This window comes from Panthera leo, chromosome B3, assembly GCF_018350215.1.
Source record: "Panthera leo isolate Ple1 chromosome B3, P.leo_Ple1_pat1.1, whole genome shotgun sequence".
NCBI lineage: Eukaryota > Metazoa > Chordata > Mammalia > Carnivora > Felidae > Panthera > Panthera leo.
In genome coordinates, this window is record NC_056684.1 from 143,997,460 (window position 1) to 144,011,067 (window position 13,608).

The window sequence follows — 13,608 nt, forward strand, 5'->3', positions numbered from 1 at the left end:
CCACCGTCCACAGTGCACCCGGCCCCGGCAGGAGGGCCCTGCTCGGAAGGCTGGACACCCAGCTCCCGCGGGTGGGCCGAGTAGGTGCAGCCCCAGACGCGCAGGGACAGACAGCAGAGGCCCTAGAGGTTTCACCGCCACCACCGTCCCCCCCCTCCCCCCCCCCCAGCCCCACCCTTGTCACGGAGCGGGCGGGTCCTCACGAGCCCCTCTTCCCGGGCGCCCAAGGTCCTCAGGTTCCCGCAGGGCTGAGTGTGGGGGAGGGAGCGAGTCGGACCGGCGCCTCCTGGCGGGGCCTGGAGGTAAATGTGTAACCGCCCGACGGCCGCGCCCCGCCCCGCCCCGCCCCGCCCCGCCCCTCCCGGTCAGGTGGACCCCGCGGGGCAAAGTCTGCGGGTCGGGGTCGGCGCGACGGGCCCGCAGCGGGATGGGCGCGCTGGGCCGGGCGCTGCTGTGGCTGCAGCTGTGCGGTAGGCGGGGGGGGCGCGCTGGGGGGCGGGGGAGCCTGGGGGGAGCGCCTGACAGGCCGCGGGGGGCGCGGGAGGCTCGGGAGGCCCGGGAGGCTCGGCCTGGCTCCTGCCCGAAGCAGCGTGCGCGTGCGGTCTCCGCGGCCTCAGTCTCCCCGTCCCCGGGGGCGCGCTGGCCCTCCCCCTTTGCACCCGGGCCGGCGCGTGTCCCGGGTGTCCGCCCCCAACGCTCCTCAGTCCCTGTCCTTCTCTCCTTTTCTTTTCTTCTTCTTCTTCTTTTTTTTTTTTTTTTTTGGTAAGTTTATTTTTAGTTTATTTTTTTATTTTGAGAGAGAGAGAGAGAGAGAGAGAGAGCATGAGCAGGGGCGGGCAGAGAGAGAACCCCAAGCAGGCTCCACCCCGCCACGCAGAGTCTGACGCAGGGCTTGAACTCCCTAACCCTGAGATCATGACCTGAGCCCAAATCAAGAGTCAGAAGCTCAAGGGACTAAGCCACGCAGGCGCCCCCTGTCCTCCTCTCTTACGCCCCTGGCGGCTCCCTCGGGACACAGATCCCGATCAGAGCCCACCCTCCAGCGCTTTCTACCGGGCAGAGGCCTCCTACCCCCTTCACATCGGTCCCGCGTGGTCTCTGTCCTTGCCCTGCAGTGCCCGCGGCTCCAACGACCAGCAAACTGGGGGCGGGGCTAGGGGGCGATACCGAGGGGTGTCCTAGAGGAGGGCACGCAGGAGCGGGCTCTGCAGATCCGGTGGGAGAGTCTGTCAGAGCACCGAGGCAGGGCTCCCGCAGGGTCTGGGCTGACAGGGAGACTTCATCTGTGCCCCGGGCTCTGTGACCAACCTTCTTCCTCCTGGGGGTTGGGGCGTCTGAGCGGGAAGCGCTTAGTCACCCCCTCCCCAGCGATGACCCGCGCGGCCTACAAACTCTGGGTCCCCAACACCAACTTCGAAGTGGCCACCAACTGGAGCCAGAACCGGACCCCGTGCGCAGGCGCTGCCGTCGCGTTCCCGGCAGACAAGGTGCTTCCCCTCCCCCAGCCCGGGGCTGGGGCGGGGACTCACGTGGCCGCGAGGTGGAGGAGAGGCAAAGGGGGTCCGCCAGCCAATGCCAGTTCTTTCTGCAGATGGTGTCGGTCCTGGTGCGAGAAGGTCACAGCATCTCCGACATGGTGAGGGGGAGCTGCGGCTGAGACCCAGGTCGGAGGGGGCTGGTGGTCCCCTGAAGCCCCTTTCTTGTCTTGTGACTGGCCCCCACCTGCATGGGAAACCGTGCAGGCCTTGGGCCTTTGGCTTCTGGAAGGGCTTTCTGGGAGGCTGGGGAAACCGTATGGGAGAGTAGGCCCTGGTCCTGTGGCCGCAGCTCAGGCTGGGACCTGTACATTTGGAAGATGCTACATCCTGCGCTTGCCTGGAGCTTCGCTATGTGTTAAAGGCTCTGATAAGATCTGGGAGAAAGGCCTCTGATAAGGCCTGTCTCTTAAAGGCGGAGTCAGGAAGCTACTGGCCAAATGCAGCCACGTGGCTGGAGCTAACAATGGTTTTTACATTTTTAAGTGGTTGGGGGAAAGAAGTCAAAAGAACATTTTTGTGGCACGTGAAATATAGAATTCAAACTTCAGTGTCCATAAATAAAGTTTCATCAGCACATAGCCCTGCCCATTTGGTCACTAGCATCTATGGCCACTGTCACGCTATAAGGCAGAGTTGAGTGGCCATGATGGAGCCCGTGTGGCCTTCAAAGCTTAAAATATTTACTGTCCGACCCTTTACAGAAAAGGTCAGTGCTCCCTGATTTAAAGTGTCATTTCCCAGGACCCAGCAGCGTCAGGGTCACTCCTAGTTCCCACTGCTCACTGGGGTGGATCATTGTTGTGTCAAACGCACGCCTGCCAGCAAGATGTGACTGATGTCAGGGTTGCTGGCTCTGAGCAGAGGTGGAGCTGGGGGGAGGGGGGCTCTCGGTATGGGTGCCAGAGTTGGAGTCCTCTCCTGGAGGCCACTGGGTTTTGCATGGGTGAGTTGGGGAGAGGGGCATCTGGTGGCCCTGGCCCCGCCCAACCTCTTGCCCAGATGCAGGATCTGGGGACCTCAGGCCTAATTTCCATTCCCTGAGGTGTCTTGGTTAATTGATGATTTTCAAAAGCAGCATTAATTGTGGGACCCGGCCACTCATGGGGCAGGGCACGTCAGTGCAAGGGACCCCTACCCTACCTGTGAGCTGTCCCTGCCTGGGGAGGGGCCGTCGGGCAGAGACTGGGGGTCCCGGGTCCTGGCAGATCGGGGGTGCAGATGCCGTTTCACATCTGTCCAACCCAAAGACCAAGATGCGGAAGGGGCAGCCAGGTGGAGGAGGGGTGGAGACCTGGAGGGAGGAGCTGAACCCAGCGTTTCCCCTCACCCCCCCATGTGTAATCCTGGCACCCGGGACAGGCAATAGCCTGGAGCAAGCGGAGAGGGGCATCCGGAGCCGGTGGGAACCCTCAGGCAGGGGGTCCGTCTGGGGTGGGGTCCTGGGGCCGGGGGCCCTGCTCTGATGACCTAGTTATTTTGGTGATCTCCTTTGGAAGCTTGAGCATGTTAAGAGAGGCATTCATTCATGCCTCACAGGTCCCTCTGTCTGGCCCTTCTTTCCATCCCCTGCGGCCCAATTAGGAGCCCCTCCTCCTGTCCTGGGGGCCCAGAAGGTGCCCCCTCACCTCCCAAGTCTGTCTTCTGCCTGCACCGCGGGAGCTGCCCCCCCCCCCCCCCCCCCCCCCCCCCCCCCCCCCCCCGCTCCACTGGGCCCGGGTGGGAACTGTCAGGGGGCCCGGGAACAGGCTGAACGGACCCAGAGCTGCCCCCGACCGCCTCCCACCCCCGGAGCACGGAGGTCCCTCCTCCCCGCCGCCTGCCATCAGCGCTGTCCGGCTGCCCAGAGGTAGCCCTAGTAACAGGGGCAGCCACAGCCGCGTTTTAACTTGTCTTTCTCAGGTTTGGGGATTCCCTCCCTGGGATTTTCCCCTTCCTGAACCCCCTCTCCTCTCCCATCTCTACCTTTGGAGGAATCTCGTATTTTCTACCCATGAACCCACTGTTGGTGCGAGATACTGCGAGTGCCTTCCCGCCGTGAGCATTCTGCCTGTGGTGCCCTTCCCAACAGAAACCGGCGTCAGAATCGACCGTGCGGAACCTGCTGCCTCACGCCTGTGTTTCTGGTGTTTTAAGAATCCCTCCCCGCTGCCAAGTCACAGCCATAACCACCCCTGTGTCTGTTAAGACACAGTTTTGCCACCAGGGTCACACGCTTGAGTGGGACCCGGCTAGGGAACCAGCTTTATTTTTCTCCCTGGGATAAGCCTGATTTCTGACGTCTTCCTCCGAACCACCAGCTTCATGGCGCTGTCGCCACTGTTCATCAAGTGCCCAGGGTGCCCGGGGCTCTCTCGGGGCCCTTGTCCCTCTGCTCGCTTTCCCTGTTCCTGCCGGCACCACGCGTCCTCACGCTGTGGCTCTGTGGGGCGTCTTGCTACCCGAGGGCGACTCGCCCCTCCACTCTCCTGCCAAGAGGCCCGCTAGTTCTTTGCGGATCTGATGCTGCAGAGAAATGGTAGGGTAGCTGTATCAGGGAACAACAGCAACAACAAAACCCGGGAAGTTTGGAAATGAACACCAGCTTTATACTGTCAAGCCGCCCATTCAGGACCGTGAACTTCTCTGCAAATATCTCACAGCATCCATCACAAAACTCGATACTGGACTTTTAAAGTGGTCCCCACGCAGGTCTTGTATAGTATCGGTCCATTCGTAGACCTTTATAGTTTGCTTTGCGTTACGAACGGTTCTCTATTTTTAAAAACTGTGCGTTCCACTTGCTTATCTTTATAAACGCTGATAGTTGTTCCTCTTTCTTTCCAGTCCTGACTCCTTTTCCTTCTTTTTCTTTCCAAATAGCATCGTCCAGGACCTCTCCCCGTGTTACACACGAGGGACAAAAGTGGGCCTCTGTGCCTTGTTCCAATGGGAAAGAGAAGGCATGTCTCATTTCTCATTGAGTGAATGTTTGCTGCAGGGCTTTGGTACGTGAACTTTATTAAATTGTGGAAATTCTATTACTCACTTGCTAGCAGCGTTTTAAAAAAATCATAAATACATTTGTGGAGTTCTCTGTTGTTGTTTTTTAATTGAGTGAGGTGCGGTTGCCCCCTCCCTGCTTTTAGCCTGTTAATGAGGTTTTCTGAGGTTGAGCTGTCGTGGCAAGACCGATGGCCCCCTGGGACCTGTAGTTGCAGGTCAAACGTGCCACTTCTTCCTAACACCTGGCTTCCCTCCGTCAGAATGTTTGGATTTTGTTGGCACAAGACTCCTCACTGCCACCTGCTGGGACATCACGGTACATACGTCTGGGAAGTCGGGACGGGAGCCGTCCTGGGACAGGAACCCCATGATGACCGTGCTTTGTTTTGTTTTTTAAGCTTCTTAAAAGTTTATTCTCTCTTATTATGAGAGAGAGAGAGAGAGGGAGAGAGAGAGAATCCTAAGCAGGCTCTGCACTGTGCAGAGCCCGACATGGGGCTCAAACCCACAAACTGCGAGATCATGACCTGAGCTGAAATCAAGAGTCGGACGCTTAACCGACTGAGCCACCCAGGCGCCCCACCATGTACTTTTAAAATACACTATTGGAACTAGTCAGCTGATATTTTATACGGGATTTTTTTTGTATCTATAAGTAAAACAAAACTACAATTTTTCTTGTATTGTCCTCCATTCGGCTTGGGAATCAAGATTACACGGGCCTCATGAAATGGCCTGGGCAATTTTCACTCCTTTTTCCATTTCCCAGAATGACGTCTAAGAAGGAGTCAGTTAGTTGTTCCTTGAGAGGTTAGTATCCTTCACCTGTAAAAAACTTGTACTGGAACACGAGGTCCTTGACTAACATTTCAATTCCTTTAATGCTTACCGGTCTATTCGGATTCTCTACTGCTTCTTGTGCCCATTTTGACACTTTGAATTTTTCTAGAAACTGTTATATTTCATCCAGGTTTTCACGTCCGGCCGTCCTTTTTATTTCTTAAGCTTTTCGGCATCTGTGTCCACCCTCATGAGTCCTTCCGTGTGCGGCCGCCGCCCTCTTCCCTCCCAATTTCTTCCAAGCATTTTCAGAGAAGGCCTCTGTGCGGCCATCACTCCGAAGTCTTTTCATTATGCTCCTGCATTTGAATGGAACTTTGGCTGGATATAAAATTCTAGAAGGGAAGTTCTTTTCCTTTCTGCATCCATTGTTGTTGCTGAGAAACCGGACTTCTGAGCCCCCGGGGTGATCTGCTCTTTCTGAAGCTTTTAGAATGTTCTCTGTGTCATTGACTTGTCTGGGTGTGAGCTTCCTTGTTTCCCATTCCGCGCTCCAGGAGACCTTTCCATCTGAGGGGTCCCGGCTTTCTTCAAATCTGCAAAAGTCATGCTCCTTGTTTCTTCAAATATTTCCCCTTCGCCCACGCCCTTTATATATGCATTTCTGCACCTGGATGTCAATTCTCTCTCCTCTCCTGGTGGCTCTGCACTTCCCTGCTCCACCCTGCAGGGTCCCTCAGCAGAAACACCCGTCACTGTGCCTTCTCCAGCTGGACTGGTCCGCATGTTTATCTCACCTATCGTGCTCTTCCTTTCAATGATTACATGTTTCATGATTTATTTATATCTTCTCTTTTGGTTCTTTTTATTATTATTAAACTTTTAATTCCAGTGTGGTTAACATGCAGTGTTATATTGGTTTCCTGGGTACAATATAGTGTTGAATTCAACCCCCTTTGGTTCTTTTCTTAAAGATTTTTTAAAATGTTAATTTATTTAAAAAAAATTTTTTTAATGTTTATTTATTTTTTTGAGAGGGGGGAGAGAGAGCGCAAGCAGGGGAGGGGCAGAGACAGAGGGAGACACAGAATCCAAAGGAGGTTCCAGGCTCTGAGCTGTCAGCACAGAGCCGGACGTGGGGCTTGAACCCACAAACTGTGAGATTGTGACCTGAGCTGAAGTCTGGTGCTCAACCGAATGAGCCACCCAGGTGCTCCAAAATGTTGATTTATTTTAGGGACAGAGAGTGCAAGCTGGGGAAGGGGGGAAAGAGAGACAGAGGACTTGAAGCCGGCATCTGAAGCTGGCTCTGTGGTGAGCCCTACTTAGGGCTTGAACACACAAACTGTGATACCATGACCTCAGCCACAGCTGTGGCTTCAGTGGAGCCACCCAGGCACCCCTGGTTCTTTTTAAAGACTTCAAGTTCTCCACCTCCCCCATTCCTGAGGCATGTCTGTCCCCACGGCTCACTGCGGCACCTGTGGGTGGGGCTGCCTCGGGTGTGGGGACAGTTGGCACGTGACCTCACATCCCCCCGGGGGTCGGCCTCTTGGTCAGGGCCGGTGCTCAGGTAGGGGACAAGCCAGCTAGGGCTTGAGGCCCGGCCCTGAGTGGGCCGCCCACGGCGACAGGGAACCACACACGATTCCTGCTCCGCGCAGCTCTCCTGGCCCAGCGCTCCCCTCCAACCCCAACCCCAACCCGGAAGGTCAGAAGGAGGAGGCCTGGGGTCCTGGGGCTTGGGGGCGGTGGGGAGGGAGAGGGCGGCGGGGACTCCGTCACCTGGCCTTCCCACTGCCTTAGATCTGACACCTGAGGCCTGAGCTGTGGCCGGACTTCTGTGGCGAACGGGCTGCACGGGCTGCCGTGGTGGAGCCCAGGCCCGCAAGGGAGACAGAGGCCGCGCTGAGGCCCCGTGGCACCCCCAAGTGCAGCCCCCTCCCCTCCCTCCCACTTCCGGCTGCCTTCACAATCCCTTGCGGCTTGGGTTCCTGGCTGGTGCAGCTCCCCCCACCCCGCCCCGCGGTGGGGGGATGTGAGAGGCCGTGGCCCGAGTGTCACCCTGCCCCAAACTCTCCACGCGCCCAGGTCTCAGGCGGGGTCTTGCTCCTCGGCCTGCAGTCCCGCTCCCTGGGGCTTATTTGAACCTCGGCAGTTACGGGCCGCCCCCAGCCCCTGACCTCACCCGCCCGCTCCGCGGTCTGCACTCCCTCCCCCGGGGTCGCGGAGGGGGGACGGGTCCCTCTGGGACCCGGGACCGCCGCCTGAGCACCCCCCCCCCCCCCCCCCCCCCCCCCCGCTTCCTGCAGCTCCTGCCGCGGGACGGGGAGTTCGTCCTGGACTCGGGAGCCGGCTTCGGCGCGGCGGACGCCGGCAGGGACCCGGACTGCGGCGCAGGTGAGGGGCCGGGGCGGGGCCTGCCGGGCCGGGGCGGGGCCGGCGGGGGCGGGGCCTGCCGGGGGCGGGGGCGCCCTCGCGCGTAGCTCAGGGACGCGCGCCCACCCAGCCGCCCCCGCGCTCTTCCTCGACCCCGACCGCTTCTCGTGGCACGACCCGCGCCTGTGGCGCTCCGGGGGCGCGGCGCGCGGCCTCTTCTCCGTGGACGCCGAGCGCGTGCCCTGCCGCCACGACGACGTCGTCTTCCCGCCCGACGCCTCCTTCCGGGTGGGCCTCGGCCCCGGCGTCGGGCCCGTGCGCGTCCGCAGCGTCTGGGCTCTGGGCCAGGTGAGCCGCGCGCGCGCGCGCGGGGCCGGCCCGCGTCTCCTCTGCGCGCCTCGGCCCCTCCCGGGCCCCACGCGAGAGTTCCGGGCACTCAGTCGCTGTCCCCTCCTCGGGCCGGCGCCGCCCGCGACCCGGCCACCCGCAGACGTTCACGCGCGACGAGGACCTGGCCGCGTTCCTGGCGTCCCCCGCCGGCCGCCTGCGCTTCCACGGGCCGGGCGCTCTGAGCGTGGGTGCCGAGGCCTGCGCCGACCCGTCGGGCTGCGTCTGCGGCAACGCCGAGGTGAGCGCGGAGGGCGCCGGGGTGGCCCGGGTCCGCCGGGGGTGAGGGTGGGGGAGGCGCGGGGCTGGCGCCTGGCCCTCCCTCCACGCGGTCTGCCCTTCCCCCTCTCCGTGCCGACGGTCGCTGGCCCGCCTCCAGGTACAGCCGTGGATCTGCGCCGCCCTGCTCCGGCCCCTGGGCGGTCGCTGTCCCCCGGCCGCCTGCCGTGACGCCCTCCGGCCCGAGGGGCAGTGCTGCGACCTCTGCGGTGAGCACCTCCTCGTGTTTGCGGGGACGGCCTAGCTACCCTGGTTCGCCCCCAGCCTCACTTTCTCTGCTGGCCCTGGGCCCTCCTGTCGCAGGAGCCATCGTGTCGCTGACCCACGGCCCCACCTTTGACATTGAGCGGTACCGGACGCGGCTGCTGCGAGGCTTCCTGGTAATGGGGCCGCGCTCCCCCCCCCCCCCCCCGCCCCTACCGCAAGACCCGCCCGGGGCCACCCTTTGCCTCATTGACGCGGTTACTCTCCGCGCACCTGCCCACCCCGTGTCCCTGCTGCCGACGCCCCCGCGGGTCCGAGGGCGAAGACCCTGGGCTAACCCTGTCTCCACCCCCTCCCCCCAGCCCCAGTACCAGGGGCTGCAAATGGCCGTGTCCAAGGTGCCGCGCCAGAACGCAGGCGCCGAGGCAGACACGGAGATTCAGGTGGTGCTGGCAGAGACCGGGCCCGACGGGACGGGCGGCGCGGGGCGGCTGGCACGTGCCCTCCTGGCGGACGTCGCCGAGCACGGTAACCGCGGGTGCCGTTTTCCCGGCCCCTGCCCCGCCCCGCCCCGCCCCGCCCCGCCCGGCGGAGACTGAGCCGGCGCCCTCCGTTGTAGGCGAAGGCCTGGGGGTCCTGTCCGCGGCAGTTCGGGAGTCGGGCGCGCCGGTCGGGGACGGCTCCGCAGCGGGACTGGAAGGTTCGGGAATGCGCGCGGGGCTGGCAGGCGGCGTGGCGGCGGGGCTGCTCCTGCTGCTGCTGGCGCTGCTGGCGGGGGCGCTGTTGCTGCGTGGTCCTCGGAGCTTCAGGTACGCGGGGGGTGCCGCGGGGGACGGAGGCTCACGTCGCGGAGGAGGACCGCGGGGTTCATGTACGTCCTTGTTCCCCAGGTGGAGTAGGCGCGACGAAGCGGCCCCAGCGCCCTTCGTGGCGCCCTTGGGCTTCTCCAACCCGGTGTTCGACGTGGCGGGCTCAGTGGAGCCGGTGAGGGGACGGGTGTGGGTAGCGGTCTTCCCCGGGGCTGTGCTGGGCGCAGACGCACCTTGACCCTGCGCACCCTGCAGCCTTCCGCCCCACAGGTGGAAAACAGCAGCGTCAGCCGCAGCTACTTCGTTAACCCTCTTTTTGCGGAGGCGGAGGCCTGAGCCCCCGTGTGACTGGCCAGCCCCCCTTCTGCCCTCCGCCGCCCCATTTCGAGAAACGTACGGGTCCCTGACATTAAAAGATCTCCGTTCCCTTTTCCACACTCCTTGTCCCCAGCCCCTGCAGACCAAGGACGGGGTGGCTTTGCCCAATAAAGGGGTTTCTTGCACCTGCTATCAGCTGCCTCCTGTGTCCCCACCCCTTTGCCTTTGCTTGAACGTGGAGAGCCGGCCAGTGCCCTCGTCACTCCATTGGTGAGGGGTGAGCCTCAGAGTCCTCCCTTCTGGTCACCTGTAAAGGGCAGTTCTGGGCACTACCTGTAGAATGGGTCCCCGAGAAGATTGCAGTCTGCAGAGTTGCCCCCAGAACAAGGAGGGGGCTGGAACTCGGGAGACGGAGTGGTTAGAAGCCAACAGGAGTGAGGCACCTGGTGAGGCTGGCTGTCCAGTAGTCCCCCAACATCATGCCAAATGGCTGTTGACCTTGCAAATACAACAGCCGGCCATTTTACCAGAAAAACGGGTTTGTTCTGGAATGGCAGAGGAGTTGCACTTCGGGGTATGCGGGCTGTGGCGAAACCGCGGGCAGGCAAGTCCGGAGACCAAAGGAGAGGAACACGGTAGAGAAAAGGCAGGGGGTTGGGTGGGGCCGGTCTGAGTGGCGGTCCACCGGGGACAGCGGGCATTGGGGCTGGTGGCGCTTTCTCACTGGCTGGCTGGTACCAGGCCGGAAGGGCTTCCTCCTCCTGCCGGTCCGGTGGGGGGATGGAGGGCAGGTGGGTGCGGTGCCCACCGGCTGGAGGCTCCGTGTGGATGAAGTAGCCTTCACTCAGGCTCCCATCTTCCTCTTCTGATGAAGATTTTTCCTTAAAAGCATCACTGATCAAGAGTTACTAGTGTGTTATTTGTGTCCCTCAGTGCCAGGAAAGACCTTTCCCACGTGGTGGGTCCCACATCGGAGGGAAAGCGCATAGCAGTGAGAAACATTTAAGGCTGCATTTGAATAGTGAGGAAGGTTTGGAGGAAGGACTCAGGTGTTTCCCATCCGAGGTCCGCTTCCTGCTGAGGTCGCTCCTGTCGGAGATCATCTCGAAGCAGTGAGCTGGCATCACCTAAATGGTTTCTACAAAGGTTTGACAAGCACCGGGAAGAAACAGTGATTACGCAGGGCTGGTGAGCAGCACCTGGCAGGGGCCCTTCCAACAAGGTTGAAGAGACCTTCTGGAGTGTCTTTTGCAGTAGACGGAACGTCTGGTTGCAGGTGGTGACCTTCGCTCTCTGCATCTCATGGGCGCGTGCCGTGGAAAGATGGTTCTGCTCACGAGCACTGGTTCTCAGTAGACAGGGTTCGGCCTTTGCGGTACTGGGGTACCTGCTCTTACCAGCTGTGGATCGGAGCGGGCAGGAGCCAGGTGCACCCTTGCCCTGTAAACTACCCCTGAGGGGGTGGAGCTGAGATTTAGAAGGGCCGATAGCAGTGCTTTTGGCTGGGGTATTGGAAGCATCTTTGCAAATTTTGCCAGTTGGGTTTTTTTTTTTTTTTTTTTTTTTTTTCTGTTTTTACTTTTATTTGCATGTATTTCATGCAGAATTTACTCCCGGGCCATAAGTTTTTGTTTCTTCAGTTTCTTCTGGGATATCTGTTTCTTCTGTTGTTTCTTCTGCAACCTCCTCTTCTGGTTTAGGAACAATCTGCTCTTTTTCAGTAAGGATCATCTCAATGTGGCAGGGAGAGCTCATGTATGGGTTAATCCGACCATGAGCCCTGTAAGTTCTACGCCGCATTTTGGGGGCTTTGTTCACCTGGATGTGCTCAATGACCAGAGAATCTACATCTAAACCCTTAAGTTCAGCATTACTCTCTGCATTTTTAAGCATGTGCAGTAAACATTCGGCACTCTTTTTGGGCCACCGACCCTGTGTCCAGCCCCACTGTTTGGCCTGGGCACACCTACCAACTCCACCATTGTAACGTCGGAATGGCACACATTGCTTCTGCAAAGTGACATCTTTCAGATACTTGGTGGCTTTTCGGATATGCATACCCTTGATGGCCTGGGCAGTTTCCCGTGTGTTCTTAAAGTGAACACGAAGATTTGAACCTCTTGATTTGCATGATTTTGTCGGGTTTTCCGGGTCAAGTGAATAGCGACCCATTTTCAGAGATCACCTCAGGCCGCTTACGGGAACGGGTTTTTTTTTTTAACTTTTTAAATGTTTATTTTTCACAGTGAGCAAGTGAGCATGAGTGGGGGAGGGGCAGAAAGAGGGAGACAGAGGATGTGAAGTTGGCTCCACGCTGACAGCCCGACGCGGGGCTCAAACTCACGAACCTCGAGGTCATGACATGAGCGGAAGTCAGATGCTTAACGGACTGAGTCACCCAGGTGCCCCTGCCAGTTGAGTCTAAATAATGCCATGTGTTTTACTAGCCCTGAGGGCTGGGGGTGGTAAGCACAGTGCTTTAGGACCGGCTCAACAGCACAGACCTGTTGAGTCACCTGAACTGTGACATGGGTTTTCCAGTGACTGGAGTTCAGGGAGGTTTCCCCAGGTAGGGATGGAATTTTCTATTAGGGCTTTTGCTGTTACCCGTCTACAAGGGAAAGCCTCAGTCCAGGAGAAAACCTACAACCCATGACTAAATCCTATTTCTATTAGCTCCACGGAGCGGGGGGGGGGGGGGGGGGGGGCGGGGGAGGCTGATTAAAACCCACTTGCCAGACCCCAAATGGTCCATTGAGCAATTAAAACGCCTGAGGGCGATGAGGGCAGGTTTCCCAGGACTATTTGGGGCAGGTGGGACGAGCAAGGCGGCAGCATTCTGTGGCCTTGCTGATGTTCTCCTGTCGGCGTTAGTGTATAAAGTCTGTCATTTAACCAGCAGACCAGTGACTGCACGCACAGTGGTCGGGGATGGGAGTTTTAGAGTCTCTGGCGGGACTGGATGGGTCTTTGGTCCCAGCTAGAGTTCTCCCATATTGAACCAACACACTTCCAATATTGTTTGGCTCTCTTTGGGGCCAACTGGTGGGTATTTGTTGTTGATTTTTCTAGGTGGTCATTTGGGGGACCACAACGGAGGTCTGGTTGTTGGTCCCCTTCACCTATTTCATCCGTCCCCACCCCCTCCCTTCTGGCAACCACCGGTTGTAAATTAGTGCTGTCATAAACACGGGAGCAAACGTCTTTTCAAATGACTATTTCCATTTTCTTCGGATAAATACCTCAGAGTGGAACCGCGGGATCAAACTGTGGTTGTTTTTAACTGAGGAACCTCCATACGGTTTTCCAGAGTGGCTGCACTGGTTTGCATTCCCATCAGCAGGGCAGGAGGGTCTCCTTTCTCCGCATCCTCGCCAACACCTGTTGTTTCCTATGTGGTTGACTTTAAAAGCCATTCTGACAGGTGCGAGCTGACACCTCGTTGTGGTTTGGATCGGCATTTCCCTGACGGGTAGCGCCGGTGAGCTGCTTTTCGTGTGTCTGTTGGCCATCCGTATGTCTTCTTGGAAAACTGTCTATTCAGGTTTTCTGCCCACTTAAAAAAATTGGATTGGTTTTTTTGATACTGAGTTTTAAGAATTAAAAAAATTTTTTTTTAATGTTTATTTTTGAAAGAGAGAGCATGAGCAGGAGGTGGGGGACAGAGAGAGAGGGAGACACAGAATCCAAAGCAGGTTCCAGGCTCTGAGCTGTCAGCACAGAGCCCGATGTGGGGCTCGAACCCATGAAACGGGAGATCATGTCCTGAGCCGAAGTTGGACGTTTAACCAACTGAGCCACCCAGGTGCCCCCATGAATTCTTTATATATTTTTAATGTTAACCCCTTATCAGATATAGTGTTTACAAATAGCTTCTCTCATTCAGTATGTCACTTTTTTGTTTTGTTGATGGTTTACTTTGCTGTGCAAAA

The 13,608-nt window shown here is 58.6% G+C and overlaps 1 protein-coding gene and 1 pseudogene across 1 annotated transcript; one reads left to right on the forward strand and one right to left on the reverse strand.

Moving 5' to 3' along the window:
• Window positions 1-408: 408 nt before the first annotated feature.
• AMN (amnion associated transmembrane protein) lies at window positions 409-9,795 on the forward strand. Its single transcript, XM_042940710.1, has 12 exons — window positions 409-470; window positions 1,369-1,487; window positions 1,592-1,636; window positions 7,613-7,700; window positions 7,810-8,027; window positions 8,170-8,307; window positions 8,446-8,554; window positions 8,649-8,725; window positions 8,912-9,077; window positions 9,169-9,358; window positions 9,440-9,533; window positions 9,614-9,795. Exons 1-12 carry the CDS (start codon window positions 428-430, stop codon window positions 9,692-9,694), a joined length of 1,368 nt encoding a protein of 455 aa, XP_042796644.1. The 5' UTR covers window positions 409-427; the 3' UTR covers window positions 9,695-9,795.
• Window positions 9,796-11,246: 1,451 nt separating this feature from the next.
• Window positions 11,247-11,863, reverse strand: LOC122221451 (annotated as a pseudogene).
• Window positions 11,864-13,608: the final 1,745 nt, after the last annotated feature.

What these genes read in the sequence shown, in the direction of transcription:
- AMN (XM_042940710.1), top strand. Translation starts at nt 428, where the DNA reads ATGGGCGCGCTGGGCCGGGCGCTGCTGTGGCTGCAGCTGTGCG. An exon ending in GCTGTGGCTGCAGCTGTGCG is followed by an intron (nt 471 to 1,368) that starts GTAGGCGGGGGG and finishes CCCCCTCCCCAG; the next exon opens with CGATGACCCGCGCGGCCTAC. An exon ending in GCGTCTGCGGCAACGCCGAG is followed by an intron (nt 8,308 to 8,445) that starts GTGAGCGCGGAG and finishes GCCCGCCTCCAG; the next exon opens with GTACAGCCGTGGATCTGCGC.